This window comes from Eutrigla gurnardus (genome assembly GCF_963514095.1).
Source record: "Eutrigla gurnardus genome assembly, chromosome: 8".
NCBI lineage: Eukaryota > Metazoa > Chordata > Actinopteri > Perciformes > Triglidae > Eutrigla > Eutrigla gurnardus.
The window spans coordinates 14,252,682-14,274,726 of NC_139922.1; the positions used below are offsets into that span (position 1 = coordinate 14,252,682).

The window sequence follows — 22,045 nt, forward strand, 5'->3', positions numbered from 1 at the left end:
TCCCATATCCACATGAGATCACCCACACATGATCAGTTTTCACCCTGAGCTTTTACTGACCTTAAAAAGCCCACATTTAACATGGAACAGGGATTTCAGGCATTTCAGGAGCTCCAGATAAAGAAATAGAGAGATATGTCACAAATGATGATCTTTATGATATATCATGGCTCTGTTGTGGCACGGTTGATCTTATCATAAAGATCCCACCCACGTGAGCTGTGAGGGTCTTGCTGCTTTCCGATATTATCCAGCCCTCCGATGACGCAGCTGGCAACCTCATACAATTGTGGTGTTGTGTGCCAACGGGGCTGTGCTGGGATTGAGGGCAATTTTGGGAAGAATGCCACACAAAACATTTTTTTTATTTTTTCGAGGTTTTGTGCCAGACGTCCTTTTGGAAGCAAAGTGGCGAAACCAAATGAAATGTGGCATTTGTTAAAATGCATGGAGCCATTTTCATTAAGCCTTTTGACGCCATGTGAAATCAGTGGCAGATGTTTTCAAAGGAGGCCTGGGGATCCACTGAGCTCCACATATAAACAGAAATAACCTTATGATTGTGTCTGAATGACCATAAAAAACGAATGAAGGAGGGCTTTTGCATTTTGGATGTGGAAAGAGCAGCTTTAGGCTGAATGAAATGTAATCCATGTGGCCAAAAATACATAATATGAATGTATGTTATGTAAATGCACTGTAGCTGGTCTTCTTCATTTTGTGTGTTATCCAAATGTCTACGTGTGTGTGTGTGTGTGTGTGTGTGTGTGTGTGTGTGTGTGTGTGTGTGTGTGTGTGTGTGTGTGTGTGTGTGTGTGTGTGTGTGTGTGTGTGTGTGTGTGTGTACACACACAACATATCACAACAAACAGGAACAAAGAGGAAGAACTTAATGACCAAATATAGTAGGAATGATGACGCAAAGTGTCAAAATGTGTTCATCATCAACCACATAGATTATGAGAAGAATACCCTCCTCATCTTCCCACCGCCTCTTCATTAGGACATTGATGGGTGCCATTGCAAAATGACCACAAAAGGAGAGTCATGAGAGAATCTGTCGTCATTTAATATTTGCAACCCTCCAAATGAATAATGTCTCAATTGCAGCTGATTTTCTAGTAGACACTTTTATGATTTGGCAAACATAGGCTTGGACAGGGCCTTCCCCTTCTACTGAAAATGAGTATTTTGACTTGGCTCATCAGTTTAAAAAGAATTGTTGATTTCCCTGCATCTGAAAATAGTAGAGCAACTGTGTAAACATGTTTTCATGGGAAGAAAGGATGTCAGCAGCGTGCTCACTGAAAAAAAAAGCCCCTCATATGCAGCTTTGGCCATTCATGCGGCCACGCATGTGAGTCATGATATGCTGGCTGAGACACATCCTTGCCCCACACCACCTTGATACTCACATACCTCAAAATATCACACGTCGTTCGTATACACCATTCCAGCTTAGCCAATGCAGATAAATTGTTCTTTAGAATAAAATGTAGGCTACTGTTGTTTCCATTTTTTTATTTGAAATATGACTCAAACCGTTACAACATGAGAAACAGGGAAGTCTGATCCACTTCGTGGGAAAATACAGAACACGTCGCTGCAATAGGCTACACATTTCAAGGTTGGACATTAGACCATTGCATTGAAGATGTTGCATCAACGCTGGATGATGATGCAAGCAGTTCCCCTTAAAATTGGCCAACAACAACACTGTAACATTACAGAATATCACATCAACATACCTGGGAATGTCTTCATCAATCAAGTTTCAACATTTTATCAACCCTATAAGCATTGTGATATTAATGTTATTCCTGCTTTAAATTGGGCACTAACAATATCAATGCACTTTTGAATTCATTTTATATTTATTCATCTTTTAAAAGTGCACTCTCTCCCTGCCGGGTTGCCATTAGGACCTCGTCTTCCTCATCACTATATATCACATCAACCTCACTCTCACCGATTGGCAGTGCCACATTTGCTTTATACCTTTCTGCTGGGTCATGGAGAACCGGTGGATTCATTCTCCTACATTAAATCATAATATGTGCAGTATGTGAATTACATATTTGTTTGTGCATCTAGCACTCCAAAATGTTATTCATGGTAGATAAATTTAGATATTTTTAACTTTTTCCCTAACAAATAAAATATACTTGCATTCCAACTTAGTATGCCGGGTAAGGCCTTATTTGATTCCATTATGGTACAATGTTGCCTCAGAGCAACATGCTGTTTTTTGTAATGTCCTATGAAACATTTCTTGATATTATTTCATGCAAAGTTTGAAATTGTATCTTTACTTAGCAGTGAAGGTTATGAGAGAAAATAGGGGGCTGTAGGATACAAGGAAGCAAAATGGACCTCTGTGAGGTATGTGATCGCTTTTTCTTTCATTTGTTAGTATTTGTGTTTCCCTTGCATGAGATAACATTGAACAATTAAATGGGTTTTTCATTTTATTTAAAACAGCTAAAATAGGCTATGTTGCCTGGAGGCAACACAGTAAACGTTTAACATCTCAGAGAATTAAACAAGAGATCTTTCTGTATGAATCCACTTTAGGCTTGACCTAGTTTGACATTTTATTCACTATCCAACTATAGTTAAAGAGGAAACAAATATCTATTTATGAAGAGAAGGGAACAAACTTTTTATATTATTACTTTGAGCATCTAAATAACAGAAGTGTCTGGCTGGGTCTCATGATGAGCGGGTTGTGCTCAGGTAAAAATACACATCGAGAAGAGCTTTTTTGCATGAATTTGAAAGGATGACAACACCAATGTACCCTGAACATCTAAACATTGTGTCTATGCTCTCTTTAGGTTGTTTCCTGAAAGATATTGCACCAGTTTTATGACATAAATCCTTAAGATAATGGCAACATTAAGAGCTTTCAAGGTAATTTGCTTCATATTTGTGTGGGTTTTCTGGTACCATGCTTTACTTTATTAACATAATGTGACCACAACCTTAATAATTTGCCATAATTGGTCTTATCCACCACTGCCATTGTTCACCCCTCCCACTTGAAATATTACCAAAAAAACAACAATTAGGCAACCACTCACTAGCTGTTAGGTAAAGCTAAATGTGGGCATTTTGGAAATTCCCCAAGTCCATTCAACATGCAGTCTGTCAAGATGTGAAGTGGGAGGGTTGAGGTTAGTAGTAGGCGGGGGCGAGGTTAAGTGACTAAGACGGTAGGTTGCATAAAAAGGAGGCCCACAGCCAAGAGCACAAAGCAGACAAGAGCCACCCGTCAAAACAAAGAGGGAAGCCGAGACTGAAGGAGAAACACTGCTTCTCGTCAGTGGAGAAGCTTTTCAACCCATTTAGTTTAACTGAGCGCTTGTTCACTGCAAGGTTCTTTTTTTTTTGTGAAATTTTGAAGCAATCTACAGTAGGTCTCATCATGAGGTGCTGCGCTTTAGCTGTGTGCTTATTTTTGGGGATAAGCATACAGGATGGATGGAGCCATCCCCTCAAGTCCGTCTTTGTCACCTTCCCAGGAGACATCATCAAAAACATGACTGATACGGAGCTAGCAGAAGTGAGTAGCAGATGGTTCTTTTTGTCTTGCTAGACAAACGGTGTACAGTCAAGCGGTAACGAAAATGAAAAAATGTTTTTCCCCCAAACCAAAGTTTACTCCCTACAGGCTCTACCTTGCTCGTCACATGGAATAATCATCCACTTGGTCTCATTAATGTGGTTTCTCATGTTCTCCTGTCAGGGTTATCTGAAGAGGTTTGGCTACATAAACACGGAGCACCGCAGTAGCTTCCAGTCCATGGTGTCCCCTTCCAACGCTTTGAAGAGGATGCAGAGGCAGCTGGGGCTGGAGGAGACTGGGCAGCTGGATAAGGCCACCCTGGAGACCATGAAACGTCCTCGCTGTGGGGTTCCTGATGTGGCCAACTACCAATTATTCGAAGGAGAACTCAAATGGGACCATCAGGACATTACCTATAGGTGAGTCGACGTCATCGACTTGATGGCATTATAATAATTATGCTTTGTGATGCAGGGCACCCGACACAAAGAGAATCTGTGATGGAGATATATCACCAAGTATCTTCATTTACACTGTTAATTCTAAAGTCTTAAAGAGTCTTATTCCGCTCTTCTCCACAGGATCCTCAGCTATACTCCAGACATGGAACAATCTCTGATCGATGACACCTTTGCCAGAGCCTTCAAGGTGTGGAGTGACGTGACCCCTCTGACTTTCACCCGCCTCTTCGATGGGACGGCTGACATCATGATTTCATTTGGAAGAGCCGGTATGTGTTTGCTTGGAGCTCATTTCATGTGGATTGCTCGTGTTGATGTCACATAGTTTTGCAAAAAAGACAATTTTACAATCAAAGATTGACATGCAATTTCATTTTCTATTCAGACCATGGAGATTTTTATCCATTTGATGGTGAGGGTAATTTGCTGGCCCATGCTTATCCCCCTGGGGAGGGTATTAATGGTGATGCCCATTTTGACGAAGATGAGTACTGGACCCTGGGGACAGGACCAGGTAATGAATAATAATTCCTCCACCAACAACAATTGAGAAGAGGTTGTCTCCCCCATGTGTTCACTATAAACATTGCATTATATTTATGTGTTGTTTTTTCTCTTCCTGTCACATAAGCTGTGAGGACTCGCTACGGGAACGCTGAGGGTGCCATGTGCAACTTCCCCTTCACTTTCGAGGGCAAATCCTACACCAGCTGCACCACCGATGGCCGTGAGGACAACCTGCCGTGGTGCTCCACCACAGCTGACTACAACAGAGACAAGAAGTTCGGCTTCTGCCCAAGTGAACGTAAGCTTGACCATAGGTCAGGGGTCAACCAGATTTGGCAATCGCTGACTCGCACCACCCGCTCATCCTTTCCCCTTATTCTCATCCTGACAGTTCTGTTCACATTTGGAGGAAATGCAGATGGAGCCGAGTGCGTCTTCCCCTTCGTCTTCCAGGGGGACGAATACGACGGCTGTACCGCCGAAGGCCGCAATGACGGCTACCGCTGGTGTGCCACCACAAACAACTTTGACCGAGACCAGAAATATGGATTCTGTCCTGGTCGTGGTGAGTGACTGCAACTACGATGCATAAACACACCACCAAAATGGCAATGACCAAAATGGTTTTCTCACCGTCGTTGTCATGTCTTTGTTTGGCTAGACACCGCTGTAAGTGGTGGAAATTCTGAGGGGGAGCCCTGCCACTTCCCCTTTGTGTTCCTGGGTCAGCAGTTTGACTCCTGCACGAGTGAGGGCCGTTCAGATGGCAGGCTGTGGTGTGCTACAACCGATAACTACGACGACGACCAAAAGTGGGGCTTCTGTCGTGACAAGGGTGAGTAACGTGAATATAAGACAGAGACAGTGAGGCAGATCAATACTCGTGCCTCTAATACTCACATACTTGTATGTGTTCCAGGTTACAGTCTGTTCCTGGTGGCAGCCCATGAGTTTGGACACGCCCTCGGCCTGGAGCATTCCAACATCAGAGAAGCTCTCATGTTCCCCATGTACGCCTACGTGAAAGACTTCTCCCTGCATGAAGATGACATTGAAGGCATTCAATATCTCTATGGTAAGGTCATGACAAACTGTGTTCTAGTACAAAATCAAACCAAAATGTTTACATTTCCAACTTCTCAACGCCTTCGCCCAACCAATACTACTTTCTTTTTCAGGACCCAAGACAGGCCCTAACCCCACCCCCCCTGGACCACGCACCACCACCACCACTGCATCCACCACCACCACCACCACCACAGTTGGACCCAATGAATCCACCACCACTACCACCACACCTGTGGATCCAGCCAAAGATGCCTGCAAGATCGACAAATTCGATACCATCACTGTGATTGAGGGAGAGCTACATTTCTTTCTGGATGGGTAAGCAAATCAGTCACTTCTTCTTTGTGAAAGAAGCAAACATGAATACAAAACTGGTAGTGCTGATGTGTTAATTGTACGTGTTGATACACAGACATTTCTGGAAGATGTCCAGGGGAGTGGTTCAGGGACCGTTTGCTATTTCTGAGAGGTGGCCTGCTCTGCCAGCAGTCATTGACTCTGCCTTTGAGAACCTTCTGACCAGGAAATTGTACTTCTTTTCAGGTAATAAAGATGCATACAGTCTATAAGCGACCCCTTACACTTCAGCCAAACGTGTAAGACAATGTTCTAACCATGATTTCTTTAAACAGGGACCCGATTCTGGGTGTACACAGGGCAGAGTGTTCTGGGTCCCCGCAGCATAGAGAAGCTCGGCCTCCCGGACAGCGTTCAGAAGGTGGAGGGAGCACTGCAGAGAGGGAAAGGCAAAGTGCTGCTCTTCAGTGGGGAGAACTACTGGAGGCAAGTTAAAACTAAATGTGCCTGAAATCACCATGGGAAGAGGCATGTCTGTCAGTGAAAGATATTCAGCTCAAATTCATCATTCATGCTCTTCTCTGACTATTCATGTTTAAACAAGCTGGTTAAAAAAAAAAATTCACATCATCTGTAAAAATTAAAAAGTCATCTGACTGTTTTGCCTTTTTTGATAACATGCTGTCTGTATGAACACAGGCTTGATGTGAAGGCCCAGAAAATCGACAATGGCTACCCCAGATACACAGATGCCGTCTTTGGTGGCGTTCCCAACGATGCTCACGATGTGTTCCAGTACAAAAGTAATTTCAAATATTTATACCGGCCTCAATTAACAAAATTAGCATGCACCAGTAGATTGTTGCATGTAAGACTCTTCATGATTAAAATTGAATATTTCTGCTTCAGGTCACATCTACTTCTGCCGGGACCGTTTCTACTGGCGGATGAACTCCCGCAAGCAGGTGGATCGTGTTGGCTATGTGAAATACGACCTCCTCGCATGCTCCGATGCTCCAAACACTTACTACTGAGGGGATGAACATACAGGGATGTGCTGGAAATTGTCTTTCGTGTGGTAGAACCTATTTCTCTCTCCTGTGCAGGTATCAGGGAGAATGTGATGCAATATTTGTGTATAGCATCTGTTGTATGATGTGTGTGTGTGTGTGTGTGTGTGTGTGTGTGTGAGTGTGTGTGTGCTTTCTGGGATGTAAATAATTGGCCATCATTGATGTTGGCTAATTACATAACGTGCAGCATTGATCCAAAGGAAAGCAAAGCCAATTGATCTTTGGCATAGTCTGATAATCTGTGATTATGGTTGGTTATGGCGCTCTAAAATATTCTCAAAAGATATCTGGATTACAGATTTTCTAAACAATTTCTTTGTCTGACAGGTTCAGACTTTTTAACAGTATTAGATGATTTTGATATGTATAGCAATATCTAATTTTGTTGTGCTAAACCTGGTTTGTTTTGTATAAATCTATGTGTTTATTTCTGAAAATGGCTTCAAAGCCAATCACTTGCACTGTAACATTTCCTCCACTTAAATTATTTATGAGCCTGATGTGTTTTGTATTAAAGTTTGTACTTTAAATGCAATAAACATTCTGTGAGAAATAATAAATCCCACTCTGAGTTATCTCAATCCTTCACTAAAACTCACATGCATATGGATTATGATAGCTCATGCTCATACACTTTTATTATTCGACGTTTGAATTCATGTTCCCACGACAGCAACAACATAAATGTATAATCCATTCCACATGATGCTGGTAATAAAGATACACCGTCGATTTCTCACGTAGCCAGTAATGATAACACGACCCGGGTTCTAGAAAATGTAATAGTATTAATTTCAGCAGTATCGCCTGTCTACAGTCTCCTGAAACAACAGCCCGAGTGAACGCATATTACTCCGCCTTCCTCTAAAACAATAGTCCACCAAGTGATATAAACATCACATTTCCTGAATATCCGAAACGCTTAACGAGGAAACTATAAGTAAACACACACATCGACGCAATAGTAAAATATACAAATGTTCGATTGAACAAGGAGGGAGTTTTCAACACAAATATAAAATAAGATCCGGTTGCACGGGCAGGAAGCAAGGAGAGTCTCATGGCGCCCGACTAGAATGAAGCAACAATTATCGGTTACTAATTTCTGTCCTGTTTAGCGCGTCTACGCTGAAGGACGACCTTCTACTCGAAAATACACGGTAAGAAAAAAGCATGGAGATTGTAGTTCCGGAGAAGGAAAACGTTATCATTTTCTTCAGGGAGAACATTTGGGCGGTCTGCCTCGGCTGAGGCCCTCGAGGTCCCCAGTAGAGCTTTCAGAATGCCTGAGTGTAAAACGGGGCTGCTTGGTGGAAAATGGCGACGCGGAGCAGGCAGGGTGAAGGGCAGCTGGGCCTGGTTTAAATGGCTAAGACGCGTCGTGTGGTGGACGCTGTTGTTACGCCAGTCGTGCCCACGATTACATCAGCGACATGTTCCTCATTCATCGGCGTTGCCATATTCAACCACCCAGACTAGTGCTGGGACAATTATAACTGTTTTGCAGCTTCGTTTAACCAAATACGGAGCTGACAACAATGCATGGTAGTCGGCTACAAGCTAACGCTAGCTGTTCTGGTTCCCTAGCTAACGTTGGCTAACGTTTCCAAACAAACTTTGTTGCTCTTTTGGGCCCGTCTAGTCACACTAGACTCGTCAAAACGCCACCCGTTCACCCCACTAGAACATACCTATTTTATTCGCACTCACGTTAACGTCCTAGAGTCACTTTATATAACTTGGCTAACGATAGCTAATGTCGACAGATGTGTACGGCGTTAGCTTAATGTTAGGTAAACGCTAGCGTTACTTATGCGGAGTAACTGCCGGAGATCTCAGGTCTAAAGTTTGTCCAAGATAACACTGTATTTACGTGAATCACTAACTGATGAATAAACAACTCGACGTCCTTTATTGAACTGAATGTAAGATCCATGTGTAAAATACAAAAAGAGTCGATTGTACATACTACCACATAAGAACTCACTCAGCCATTCGGTTTAGTTGAGTATAGTATGTGAGAGTATAGTAAGTGAGAATTGTCAGTAAATCAAACCTGTCTTAACGTGAATGAGTAAATCTACTTCTTTTTTCTCTACCCCTGGATATATATATATATTGCTTGTGTTGGTTATTTTAAACATTGTTTCCATATTTAGACTGAATCCAATGAATCATAGTTAAATTAAGGACGCACATGCGATGTAAACCGCATGCAACATTAACATTTCTTTGAAAGCATATGACAAAATCTCCAGAATTATTCTCAGTCGGTTGCCCATGTGTTATAGTTAATTAAAGCCAGGCAACATAACAACCATATGAAAGAGAATATTATGTTATTGGTTGAGTTACCTTTTTCCGATATTATACAACCTCCCTCACAGTTTTTGAAGAACTTTTTGTCTCAAATTTCTCACTTATTCTTTTTAAATTTCATACTTTAATATCTTAATCTGTGCATTAACAAACAAAGCTTTATGAGTTATCTTACCACAATTAACTTGCAGTTATGATCAAAATGTGCTTGAAGGTGACACAAACTTCAGGTTTGATACTGAACGTATGTTTAATTTTTGTGGATAGTCATGGATTCAGAGGAGAATGAGGTGGAGAGCAGCAGTGATGCAGGTCCCTCGGGGATGGAGGAACCATCTGAAAGTGGCATTGGTGTGGAGTCATCCGAGGCCATGTCTGCAGACAGCAGTGATGCTGCTGCCTCTCATGCACAGGCCCCAGAGTCTGACTGCCATGTGGGACAGAGCTCAGAGGGACTTGTGGTAAGCGTTTTTAATTTGAAAAATATGTATTTGTGTGCATGTGTGGGGGAAAACAGTCATATCTTGACTGCAATAAAACCAGATATAGCCGTTAGGCTTGTGCCATAAAAGTTTCTTGATATCGCCATCATGTTCTTGCCCCTTCCTGTCAAGGTGTTTGTCCCAGAAACCAGCTCCAGTACAGACGTCAGAGTTTCATCGGTCCACCTCCCAGACTCCTCCTCGGTGGCCCAGTCCACCAGCGTGTCCAGTGTCTCCACAGTGACTCAGTCAGTGCTGGTGTCCGAGTCAGCCCAGGTGCTGGTCCACTCCAGTGCTGCGTCTGAAGGAGCCATGATGGTTTCTGACTCAACTGCATCTACCTCGTCAGACCTCGGGTCTGCCATTGACAAGATCATAGAGTCCACCATCGGCCCTGACATCATGAATGGTATTTCCACTGACACTCCACTTTCTGTTGTAGGCTGAGCAGCTTTTAGGCTGTGTCATTTTGATATGTTTACCACAATGTAGCAGATATCTGATCCTGCCCAATATTCTTCTGTTGCATAGGTTGTATAGCTGTGACCAGTGCAGAAGATGGAGGTGCAGAAACAACCCGGTATCTGATATTACACCACGGACCAGATGATGGTACATGTACTTTTATGGTTAATGAGAAAATCATGATCATGTTTATCTATAATAGAAACAATATACTGAATACTTTGGTGGGATGTTACTCAGATAAATGATTTAACCATTTTATTCTAACTTGTTATGACCCAACATCCTTTATCAAGTGAGTTTTAATTTAAGTAATTTATAATAAAGTTAAGTTAATGAAACGCAGTATGAGAATAATTTAATAAAGATTGTACAACTCATCTGTATTTATTTGTCTGCTACAGGGGCTCCTATGGTAGCCCAGATGTCATCTTCGGCCCTCTCTGATCGTATAGCCATAGAAGGCCCCACGTCCACCTGTCTGGACCAGGGAGACCTTCAGGGCAACCTTGAACCTGATGATCAGCCTGGTCACTCGGGTTACCCAGAGGACGTCAGCAGTCAGCCTGACCAACCGCAGCACTCCCACCCCTCCCAGTATATGGACTGCAGTGCAGATGGTCCGGACCAAACGGGGGAGTCTTCATCTTCCTATGTGGAGTGTTCAGGCGAGGAACCTGACCAGACACGCTCCCAGTCAGGTTTCCCTGACTACAGCGGAGATAACAGTGACCAGGACTTGCCTGGTTATGTAGAGTGCAGTGGGGCTGACTCGAACCTTACAAGCCGGGGTCACTATGTGGTGGAATGTAGTGCTGGGTATCTGGAGTGTTCGGTGGACGATGGAGAGCAACCCCATCATTCACGCAGCTACATTGACAGTAGTGAAGACCACCGGACCCTGACAAGTCGGCAGTATGTGACCGAGTATAGAGGGGATTGTGTTGCAGCTGCAGACTCTGAGCAACCAGGTTGTTCTCGGTATCTGGCAAGGGACGATGACGAAGATGATGAGCAGAACCAGGACCCGGATCAGCCCCAGCACTCCCAACAGCAACCCCAGCACTCCTGTTACATGGAAAGCAGCAACGGCCCAGAGGCCTCTCTCTATGCTGATGACAGCTCTTCATCAGACCACCCTCTGGCAGACACGGCAGTTTCAGGGGGACTTCCTGAGGCACTGGAGTGCAGCGAGAGCCAGCCCGGGCCCTACATCAGCAGCAGTGGGACGTACAACTCCAATGCAGAGCCTGAGCTGGCCCAACAGTGCTCACCCAGCCAAGAGGAGCCCCAAGGCTCCCAGGGCCCTCAGGATGAAGCTGGGCTGGTCAGGGAGATGGAGACATCAACAGTGGCAGAAGGCTCAGGTCACAGAGCACCAAACCTAGCTGAGTTGGAGGAGATGATGGAAGTAGTGATTGTACAGCAGTTCAAGTGTAAGATGTGTCCATACAAGAGTGCCTCCAAAGACACACTCATTAACCACATGAGAGACAAACACTTCAAACCTGCAGGTAAGGTAGTATAGTGGACTATGTACCACTCTTAGCTCAGAATGTTTTGTTCTCAGTCTTCAAATAGAATGTAATACATTTCCTTGCATAATGTCTGTTTTTCAGGGGACGTATCAAAGAAGCGTAAACGTGGACGACCTCCTAAAAGTGAGACGTTTGCTCGCCGTCAGGCAGAGAGGGAGGAAGCTGAAGAGAAGAAGGCAGCAAAGGCAAAAGCTGCACAGCCCCAACAAGCCGAAGAAGAGGAAGATGATATTGTGGATGCTGGTGCTATTGATGATCCTGAAGGTCAGTGAAGAAGATTTTCATTAAATCAAAAAGCAGACAAACATACTTTTCTGACTTAGTGAATCAGTCAAAGGGATAAGAACTATATTCACGTATCTCTCTCCCTGCTCCTTTGTTCATTCCCAGAGGATAGTGACTACAACCCTGCAGAAGAGGACAACAAAGGAAGACCACCTGCCATTATGAAGAAGCGCGCACCTCCTATCTCTTCTTCCTCTCATGGGCGTCCTCGACGAAAGGTTGGCCGTCCAAGGAAGTACAGCCTTCTAGACGAAGGCTACAACGGCAAAGGTCAGCTTTCAGTGTTGACAGAGTAAAGCAGAATAACAGCTCATGACTAAGCAGGAGAGCCTACGTATTCTTCATTCTTCTTCTTCATTGGTTTGTTACAGAAGCAGAGAGTATTGCTCAGAATCCCAGGGTTAATTCTGATGCTAGTGCACCTGAAGAGGCAAGCTCCTCCGGGCTCAACAATGGTTCTGCTACGGTGACCGATGGAGACCCAGCTGAGGCAGCAATAAGCCAGTCAGACTCCGAGAACAAAGACCCTTCGTCCAACACACAGTCAGACGAGTTCTTCGAGAGGAAACGCGGCCGACCCTCCAAGCGTTTTCTTCGCAAGAAGTATAAGAAATACATCAATCGAAAGTGAGTATCAAATTATTAAATAAACTCGTGTTCCAAATGGTATTACATAATATTACAACGAGCGAATCGCTTCTTTCTGTTCATTATCTTCTAGTCGGTACTATAAATCCTTGAAACCGCTCCTGAGACCTCACAACTGCTGGATCTGTGGCTCACGCTTCCTCACTCAAGAAGATTTGCGCTTCCATGTGGACTCTCATGAAGGCAATGACCCAGAGCTCTTCAAGTGTCTGCAGTGCAACTATCGCTGCAAGCGTTGGTCTTCACTCAAGGTCAGTTTAAAAAATCTCCCTTTTTTTCCCCTCAACCTCAAATTCAAATCATCACGGAGATGATCATTAATAACATGGCTGTTTTAAAATCAGAGAATAGGAACATAGCACTATCAGAACACTAAATATATTTTGAAATCATGAATGATTCTGGAAATCACGTTTGTCCTAAAAGTCTTGTGGGCTAATTTGCAGGAGCACATGTTCAATCACGAGGGCACCAAGCCTTTTAAGTGTGAGGAGTGTGATTACACAAGTGTCTACAAGAAAGATGTAATTCGCCACTCAGCAGTCCATAACAAAGACAAGTGAGTAACTCAACAACAACAACATATAACACATACACAATAAATTATACCTAATAAGGTTTTAAAGTATTGCTTTTTTTCCCTCTCCATCCGACAGGAAAAGAAAGACGGAGATGGTAAGACATTTCAAGTCTCCCATAATTGAATGATGGTTAAATGCTAATCAGCATGCCCATGGTGAAATAATAGTATTATACGTTCTTAATTTTACAGCAGATTTACTTACTATCAAGTCAATTTTGTGGCTTTTGTGCTCATTCTCGCAGGTACCAAAGGTGTCGGAGTTCCTCTGCCCGGTGTGTCACAGAGTTTACCCCATGCAGAAGAGACTGACGCAGCACATGAAGACCCACAGCTCAGAGAAACCACACATGTGTGATAAGGTCAGGAAATAAAGATTGTACAATTTAGGAACACTTAGAGAACATTAATATTAATAACAGATTATGACACAGCTTACTTTAAGTAGCTAGAAATAGGCATGGGACGATAACACAATTTCCCAACAATCCTGGCCAAAATTATTGCATGATTCATGATATTATCCCACTAATCGTGCTTATAACTCTTAAAATTGCACTAAAATATACTGAAATAGCTTAACGTTACATTTTATTAACAAACAAATATTTGTATTGCATCAAAAATAGGACCCACGTCTTCTTCTAGTGAGCATCCTTTATAGTGAAGAACAACCAACAATCTTAATTAAGGTCATCATAAATCTGTCAGCATAAATAAATTAGAAAAATAGCAACAATGTGTTAATCTGTTCTTCCATAAATTATAATTATTGTATTTTTAAACTCCGGCTCTAGTTATAACTTCTCTACCATGATGACCTAGACAGCTTTTTGATCTGTTTCACATTTGAGAGAAACAACAAATAACAACTAGTGGAGACTTATTACCTGTTCCTCCCAGACAAACAATGTATTTTCCATACATTGTCTGTCAAGCTTACAGGATATTTTATGTTTGCACGTATTAGTGTACAGAATCTTTGGACATCGTTAAACAAGTTATGTTTTGCTATACATATATTCTTAAAAGGTCGAAAGTTTGGTTTTGGGGCCATATTGTTACTCCTGTAAGGTGCTTGTTTTTATCTCCCTCTATTCTATGAATATTTACTTCTAATATCCGATACAACAATTTTTATCTTGTTGAAAATGCTTTTCTCTCTCTGCAGTGTGGCAAATCCTTCAAGAAACGTTACACATTCAAAATGCATCTGCTCACCCACATCCAGAGTCTTGGAGACAGCAAGTTAGTATTGAAAACTTTTATTTCATCTCTTTTATTTTGTCACGCATCGGCCTCTAATTTCAAAATCATGAGTGTCACAGAATTGTCTGATCATCAATGTGGGCAAGAATATGCTTTAATGAATTGCTGTGTTTGTAATAATGATACCATCCGAGTGAATAACTCTTGTGACGATCATGTTCCAGGTTCAAGTGTGAATTTTGCGATTACACTTGTGACAACAAGAAGCTGCTGCTGAACCATCAGCTGTCCCACACCAATGACCGGCCCTTCAAGTGTGACTACTGTAAATACTCCACTTCCAAAGAGGAGTTCCTGGTCTCCCATCTGGCCATCAAACACACAGGTCAGTGTGGCAGAAAGGCTTTCATTATGTTTGTTAATGCTGACTGTGTATTTATGTTCACCTCATGAATGTAATGCAACTGTACACCTTTACAGTCAACACTGTGTCCTCTACAGGGGAGAAGCCTTTCTCCTGTGAGATGTGTCACTTCAACACAAAGCACAGGAAGAACTTGCGTCTACACGTGCAGTGTCGCCACCCTGAGACGTTTGACGAGTGGTCTGTGACGCACCCCGAGGAGCCTGTCAGGAGGCGACGCCGACCCTTCTTCACCCTGCAGCAGATAGAGGAGCTCAAACAACAACAAAACGAAGACAAACAGGATTTGCAGAACACTATTGTGAGTATTTGAGGTTTTTCTCTTTTATTTTTTAATTAGATTTAAGCATGTGTTTTTTTTCCCCTTGTTGGATGATAATGTTTTTTTCACCCCCTCTTCATTAGGTTGCAGTAGATTCTGCGACACTACAAGCAATGCAGGGTATGGAAAATGCCTCAGTCTCCCAGGATGCATTGGGAAACACAACCATCATCTATGAACAAGGTCAGTCCTCTCACAAGTTCTTTATTCTATTGTCCAACTTTTCATGACTAAGTTAATGCATTTGTTGCAGTCGGTCCCAAAGCTGCAATTTCTATCAAAGAAAAGTGTATATTTTCATTTGACCCATTATGCAAATTAAGTAATTAAAACGATTTGGTAGTATTTTAAATACTTTTGGTAGAATGAGGGTTATGGGCAAATGCTGACTTTTTCCATCTTGTGCTCCGCAGTTGATTCCGGCGATCAATCTGCCCAGAATGCCCTTGACCTGCTGCTGAATATGAGCAATGCCCGGGAATTGGTTGGAAACGCCTTACAGGTTGGTGCTATGACTCATCAAGATTTCATTTGACATGAACAGGTGATATAAATCAGGAAGGAATGTTTGCATTTTGGACCAAAGCAAATTAATGTAATAATTGACTGGTGCTCCTCAGGTGGCGGTACTGAATTCAGAAGGCAAAGCTTTGGAAAAGGGCACATGGAGTACGGTGACCTCAGCGCCCGGCCAGGCACAAAAGGTTGTGACCTTCCACGTGTCTGAGAGCGGCGAGACCGTGCTACAAGAGGCCTTCGAAGCAGCCACCTCTGAAACGGGAGAGCTCACCCAGATCAACATTGAAGCCTACGACGGCGGAGGAGAATTCAGTGTGGAAGAACAGGCAGCCGAAGAGATCCACAGCCCCGTATACAGGTAACATAACACAGTCTGACTCACTGGATATTGACGGTTGGGTATCCGCCTGCTGTTGACTGCGCATTTCACGCATCTCAAACGATAACAGGTTATTCTCATTGACCTATTATCGTTTTTCAATGGCACCGTTTTGCATGATTGGTAGAGCTTTCTTTAGCACTGACAAAGCGATGTGGAGATAGGTCTGTCTATGTGAGGTTACATAACACACAGTGTTTGATTTCCAATGATTAGGAAGAATGTTATTGTGTCACATGATTACTTTAAATGTTTTTAATTCTTAATTTTGGACATGACAAAAGATACATCAGCAGAAGGGCAATTTTATTTACAAAAGTAAGTCTATTATACAGTTTATTAGGGATAAATTGTGCACATTACATTAATTATGATGAGATTGAATGTTATTGATGACTCAATAATTCACAAGGTCATTAAACTGTTGTCATTGCAGTAACAGTGAGAGCAGTCCTTCTGAGGCTGTAGACGTTTCTGGGTCAGAAAGCCTCAAAAGTGACAAGTACTACCTCGCTTCAGCATTGTCTGATGGTGTTCTGCAACAGGTGGAGGTAAGAGATCAGTTGTTTTGGCATGTAAAGACTTGTCCGCAGCGTGTATCCCTCCTCTCTGACTGTCATCTGTTCTCTGTCAGCTGAGCAGTGAAGCCCCAGCCTCCCCCAATGGTGTGGGCTCTCCCGGTCTGAGCACCAAGAGGTTTTCCTGTCGAATATGCATGGAGTCTTTCCACGGACGCTCTGACATGGAGAACCACAAGAGGGCGCACTTGGACCCCAACACCTTCAAGTGTCCTGATTGTGATTTCACCTCCACCTCCTGGCTCGAGGTCAAGGTGAGGCTCTTAATTGTGCATCACAGTCTTCATCTCTCTACTCAACTCTTTTTTTAATCTTATCAAAAGCACTTTTTCATTGAAAAGGCAGACAATAATCACCAATGAAAGCCATAACCTGCCATAAAATGACCCCCGATTTTCCACAGGACACAGTAATGACACTCAAATGAATATTTAACACCTCATCAAGTAACATTTTAACAAGGTGAAAGACAAGATTTCCACTCTCATATAAATTTCAGCGCATTTAATATACCTTATCTCTTATTTCAAAGCATTTCTGTCTTGAGCCCCTCGTCTGAACATGATTCTCTCTGAAAATGATTGACATCCTGTTTTTTGTAGACTCACATGGAGCTACATTCCTACCTGCGCCCACACAAGTGTCCAAACTGTAGCTTCGCCTCCAAGAACAAGAAAGACCTGCGGCGACACATGATGACACACACCAACGAGAAACCATTCTCTTGCAAACTTTGTGGACAAAGGTGGGAGTGTAACTAACTTCAATGGTCACAAAACTGGTCTTTGCCTCACATTAGCAACACATTTGTATTCATTTGACGCAAAGTGGTAATGAACAGTTTTTTTTTTTTGCCCAATATCTCAGGTTTAACCGCAACGGCCATCTGAAGTTTCATATGGAGCGTCTCCACAACCAGGATCATCCCGCTCGCAAGAACCGTACTGGCACATCTCAGCAGACCATCATAGTGAATAGTGATGAGGAGGCCCTGGCCACACTGCAGTGTAAGGAACACAAATACAATGAAAATGCATGGATTAGAGCAGGTAGTAGGGCTCAACTTGGTTTAATTGTTAAGAAACAGTGGCCACATTTAGTGTAAAGCAAAATCTCAGACTTTTGTGTGTGTGTGTGTGTAACAGCCCTACAGGCACACCAGACAGTGATCACTCCAGAGCGGTTGCAGGCACTGGGCCAGGAGCACATCATCGTAGCCCAAGAACAGGCTCTATCAGACCAGGTACCGGTGTTGGACACGTTCTTTTGCCATACAGCATCAAGCCACTCTGTTTTGTAATAACTTGTATTAATGTGTACATTAATCAGGAGGAGGGCACGTACATCCAGCAGATAACCACCATAGATGGACAGACAGTTCAGCACCTGATGGCAGGAGAGAACCAGGTGACTGAGGTAAGAGACATTTATTTTCTATATATTTGTAACAGAAATTATTCTGTTCTTTAACTTTCATCTCAACTCATTCGTCCTGTTGCAGGTTCAATATATAATCTCACAGGATGGCGTTCAGCATCTGCTTCCTCAGGAGTACGTAGTCGTAGCCGATGGCAACCACATACAGGTCGGTGTTTTACTGTCTCATGAGAAGTCGCCGGAACTGATGAACACATGCAGCCTTTTAATATAATAATGTGCTGCTCTAACTGCCCGTCCGTTCCTCAGATGCCAGATGGACAGATCATCCAGTATGAGCATGACGGGACCTTCCTGCAGGAGCAACAGGTGAGGCACATGTTGAATTTGACAACGTGAGATAACCTAACCTCTACAGCGAGAGTTTTTTTGTTTTGTTTTGATGAAAACTCATTAGTCCATGCTCTTTCTCTGGGTCCAGATTGCTGTAAGCCATGACGGTCAGATCCAGTATCTACCTGTGAGCTCAGAGCAACAGATTGTGAATCCTGAAGATCTGGAGGCCGCTGCCCACTCTGCTGTCACAGGTTGGCTCTCTTATGATGTTATCCATTATATATAATAATAAGCTTGATAATGACATGAATAATGAAAGCACAATTATGTGAACACCAATAGGAACTTCAGCGCCCCGATATCAAACCCATCTAAATGGATCCTCTTTGTTCTTGTAGCTGTTGCAGATGCAGCCATGGCTCAGACGCAGACAGTCTACACTGAAGCTACGCCTGAACAGCTGGAGCAGCTGCAGCAGCAAGGCATCCACTATGATGTCATCACCTTCACGGACGAATAGACGCCTTCTTTAACCGACTGGGATACAACTTACTAAAAACCACTATGAGCTGCACTCTCTCGAGTACAGTCACCTCAAATTATTTATACATTCTGCCGGCTGTGAGCTAAACACGGTCTCCCCGCCCTGTCGCTGCTTGGGGGCGGATGCTGTTTAATAAGATCAACAATGTTTTTGTTAATTCAAGTGATTGCACCCATTGCTTCTGACTTAATCATAGGGGCTGTGCATTTAAGAATTGATTTAGCAAGGTTGATCTGTTCTATAATTATCAAATGAAGAATTCATGTTTACATGCCTCAATTGCTTCCATTTGCAAGACAATGTTATCAAAGAAAATGAAATGGCTTATATCATACTTCAGAAAATATACTGAGTGTCCAAATGAAAATTAAATTTCTGAATAGTGAAAGGAAAGGGGAGTTTTTTTTATTATTATTTTTTTTTTGCTCTGTAATAATAATGGCAATTGTTAAGATACCACAATGTTGTGTTTACTAAATATTATGTACATACCTTTTGCATTTATCTTCTGTTCCATGATGGAGGATATGTTTTGATTTGGTGAATATGAAGTGTTTAATAAGCTGAAAGCTGACACCAAATAAATCACATTGTGTATATTTGTGTATACGCTACTACTGTATTGTGTCCATACTCTGTAAATGTCCAGATATTATTCAGATGGATATATATATATATATATATATAATGTAAGAACAAAGCCAGTACAAAAGTCGTTTCCAAACTTTGCCAGGAATCAGTTGATGCAACACTTTAGTCATCGTGTGGCTGTAATTTGTGGTGTTATTTCATTATAAAGGGCAAATTCCAGCATGTGTCAACATTTTTCTACCAATGTAATGTAATGTAATCCTATACAAGCCCACCACAAACTTAGCAGAGCTTAGTCAATGTCTGCTGTCCTCTAACAGCGTGATCACACAGATCGCAGTTGTATCATACTATGCAGCCATTGCTGTTCCTGCTTTATGGAAACAGCTTCCATGTAATTAAAAAATAAGTTAAAAATGAAATGTAGAAGTGTGCCGCAACAATCCCCAAAAGCGTGGGCACAGACAGGGACACGTCTGTCTGCTCCCTCTGGCTGCTGAACTCACAACTTCCTCCTTTATTCAGCAAGGAGGGGCCCCAGATCCTCTAAAAAAAGTGGAAAAGTGTCAAAAAAAAAAAAAAGTGCTGAGCTGCAGTGAGCAATACTCTGAAGATGAAGTTTTCCTTTGTCTTCTTTCTTTTATTAGGTATGTTTTTCATTTTTAAAGACACTACATTTGACAATCCTCTGAGGCCGCATTGACACATTAATGATTGACTGTTTGTTTTCCAGATATCCCTCATCTAACGGGGCCGCAGACCATCAAGGTGTTTGAACACCTCCAGCTGAGACTCAGCTTTCCTTCATATTACAATGGTTTCAACAAGTCCTGCTGTAAACTCTACCCGGGAGGATGCTACAAGCTGCTTGACAGTGCAGGATTTACCTGTGACCTGCTGCAAGGAAGAGTTACGAAAACCGAGAAAGACGGCTGGATAGAATTTAAAATATCAAATGTGCGCTATGTGGACGGAGGCTATTACAGATGTCTTGTGCTGGGAACTCAGAACCACATCTACACCGACTACTACGTTGAGGTGTCTGGTGAGCAGTCTTATAATCCTCTTTAATGCAATGTTATAAATGTGAATTGTGCCATTGCCTCTGGTGTGTGCAATAATGCTTGGGCAAAAACTGCATTATTGCAGCTTCTTAAGATGAATGTTGACTTGCAAAATTATATTTTAGTGATTTTTTTTTCTAGTAAAGTCGGGAAGTGATTGTAAAGGTGGATTCCAGTCATAACCTCTGCAAGCTTATTTCATCTTCTTGGGTTTTCCAGATGTTTCAGGTCACCATAGCCAATCTCAGCCTTCACTGACAACAACCGTCGAAGCCCCCAACACCTCCAGAACAATGCCAGACTCCACTGAGCCTGCTCTGGCACAGGACCACAGTGACGACCCCAGGTATTCCCTGCACATTAGTCATCTCATTTTCTGTTCCTTGTCCACCATTATATGTACTGTACATATATGTGTTATCCTGTTAGAGTTCCCTGGAGTTTTGGCCTGCCAGTAGCTATCATTGTGTCTATTGCACTGATGATTGTGATCACTTCAGTTATTGCTGTTATTTGCTGCAGAGTCAAGGCAAGACGTCCAGGTAAGCAGTTTTCTTAAACTCATGATCACAAAGAAATAAGGTAAATAGAACCAACATGATTTTGTTTTTTCTTTCCAGATAAATATAGAGAAAATCTGAGTGAGTCAGCGAAACAAGAGGCCCCGGTAATTGCTAAACAGGGAACATGTAGCTTCTGTGATTCATTGTCACTTGCAGATTGCATGTGCTTCAAACTTCCTCTTCGACACTGTCTATTGACAAAGTGCGTCTCCCCCAGGAAATGAGCAACGTAGTCTACACAACGGTGGACTTCAGAGCTCACCAGAAGCAGAGCGAAGTGTACGCCAACGTGAGGACGCACAAAACCCAAGTGGGAGCCCCCGACTCGACCTGGAGTGCAGAGCATGATGGGATGGTGGAGTACTCCACACTAGCAGTCCACCAGTGAACACACCTGTGAGGGTTTAGTTACTTAATAAGATTTGATTTGTTCCACCACTTTGTTTATGGGGAAATCTTAAAATGGCATAATTGTGGCTAGTACCACTCAGCTGGTATGGAGCTTGTATGCATCGACCAGACAGGGAGGCTCTAACTAAAACATGCATTTGGGTGCATTCTGGGAAATGTAGGATCCAGCATTAGGGACTGAAAATAATCCTGTTCTGGTGCTTTGGTTTCAACTTATTGAGCACTATTGTTGTGAATCCTACCACGATATTAAATGGTAAACTTTTTAAGTATATATAGCATGTGTTATTTGTGAAAATGATGAATGATATTAAATGATGCATTAAATCAATGTCATAGTCTGGAAAAGTTAAGACCAAAGAAAACTTGTTTGACTCCTTTCAACATCACAGCTTATACAGTAGAGTTGTCAGGTGATGTCATCAGGTTATCTTTTG

The 22,045-nt window shown here is 42.5% G+C and overlaps 3 protein-coding genes across 5 annotated transcripts; all 3 read left to right on the forward strand.

The window, feature by feature from the left end:
- Positions 1-3,240: 3,240 nt before the first annotated feature.
- mmp9 (matrix metallopeptidase 9) lies at positions 3,241-7,539 on the forward strand. The gene is made up of 13 exons (XM_084016549.1): positions 3,241-3,565; positions 3,749-3,987; positions 4,150-4,298; positions 4,415-4,543; positions 4,661-4,834; positions 4,928-5,101; positions 5,198-5,371; positions 5,456-5,611; positions 5,715-5,922; positions 6,017-6,147; positions 6,237-6,387; positions 6,601-6,704; positions 6,811-7,539. Exons 1-13 carry the CDS (start codon positions 3,428-3,430, stop codon positions 6,933-6,935), a joined length of 2,052 nt encoding a protein of 683 aa, XP_083872675.1. The 5' UTR covers positions 3,241-3,427; the 3' UTR covers positions 6,936-7,539.
- A 458-nt stretch (positions 7,540-7,997) lies between these two features.
- On the forward strand, positions 7,998-19,593 carry LOC311017595 (zinc finger protein 335-like). Of its 2 annotated transcripts, none has more exons than XM_084016040.1 (28): positions 7,998-8,134; positions 9,561-9,754; positions 9,908-10,184; positions 10,307-10,387; positions 10,645-11,754; positions 11,860-12,042; positions 12,169-12,333; positions 12,435-12,690; positions 12,785-12,962; positions 13,158-13,270; positions 13,368-13,386; positions 13,537-13,653; positions 14,463-14,539; positions 14,725-14,885; positions 14,981-15,225; positions 15,330-15,429; positions 15,660-15,748; positions 15,867-16,123; positions 16,581-16,695; positions 16,779-16,976; positions 17,325-17,467; positions 17,590-17,729; positions 17,868-17,965; positions 18,052-18,138; positions 18,224-18,307; positions 18,409-18,468; positions 18,581-18,686; positions 18,834-19,593. In XM_084016040.1, exons 2-28 carry the CDS (start codon positions 9,563-9,565, stop codon positions 18,953-18,955), a joined length of 4,773 nt encoding a protein of 1,590 aa, XP_083872166.1. In that variant the 5' UTR covers positions 7,998-8,134; positions 9,561-9,562; the 3' UTR covers positions 18,956-19,593. The 2 variants fall into 2 exon arrangements, with proteins under 2 accessions (XP_083872166.1, XP_083872167.1); XM_084016041.1 differs by having other exon boundaries at positions 7,999-8,134; positions 15,002-15,225.
- Positions 19,594-19,902: 309 nt separating this feature from the next.
- Positions 19,903-21,824, forward strand: LOC311016873 (uncharacterized protein). 2 transcript variants are annotated; one of them, XM_084014873.1, is made up of 6 exons: positions 19,903-20,217; positions 20,304-20,615; positions 20,854-20,980; positions 21,157-21,176; positions 21,255-21,301; positions 21,415-21,824. In XM_084014873.1, exons 1-6 carry the CDS (start codon positions 20,184-20,186, stop codon positions 21,583-21,585), a joined length of 711 nt encoding a protein of 236 aa, XP_083870999.1. In that variant the 5' UTR covers positions 19,903-20,183; the 3' UTR covers positions 21,586-21,824. The 2 variants fall into 2 exon arrangements, with proteins under 2 accessions (XP_083870999.1, XP_083870998.1); XM_084014872.1 differs by having other exon boundaries at positions 19,904-20,217; positions 21,064-21,176.
- Positions 21,825-22,045: the final 221 nt, after the last annotated feature.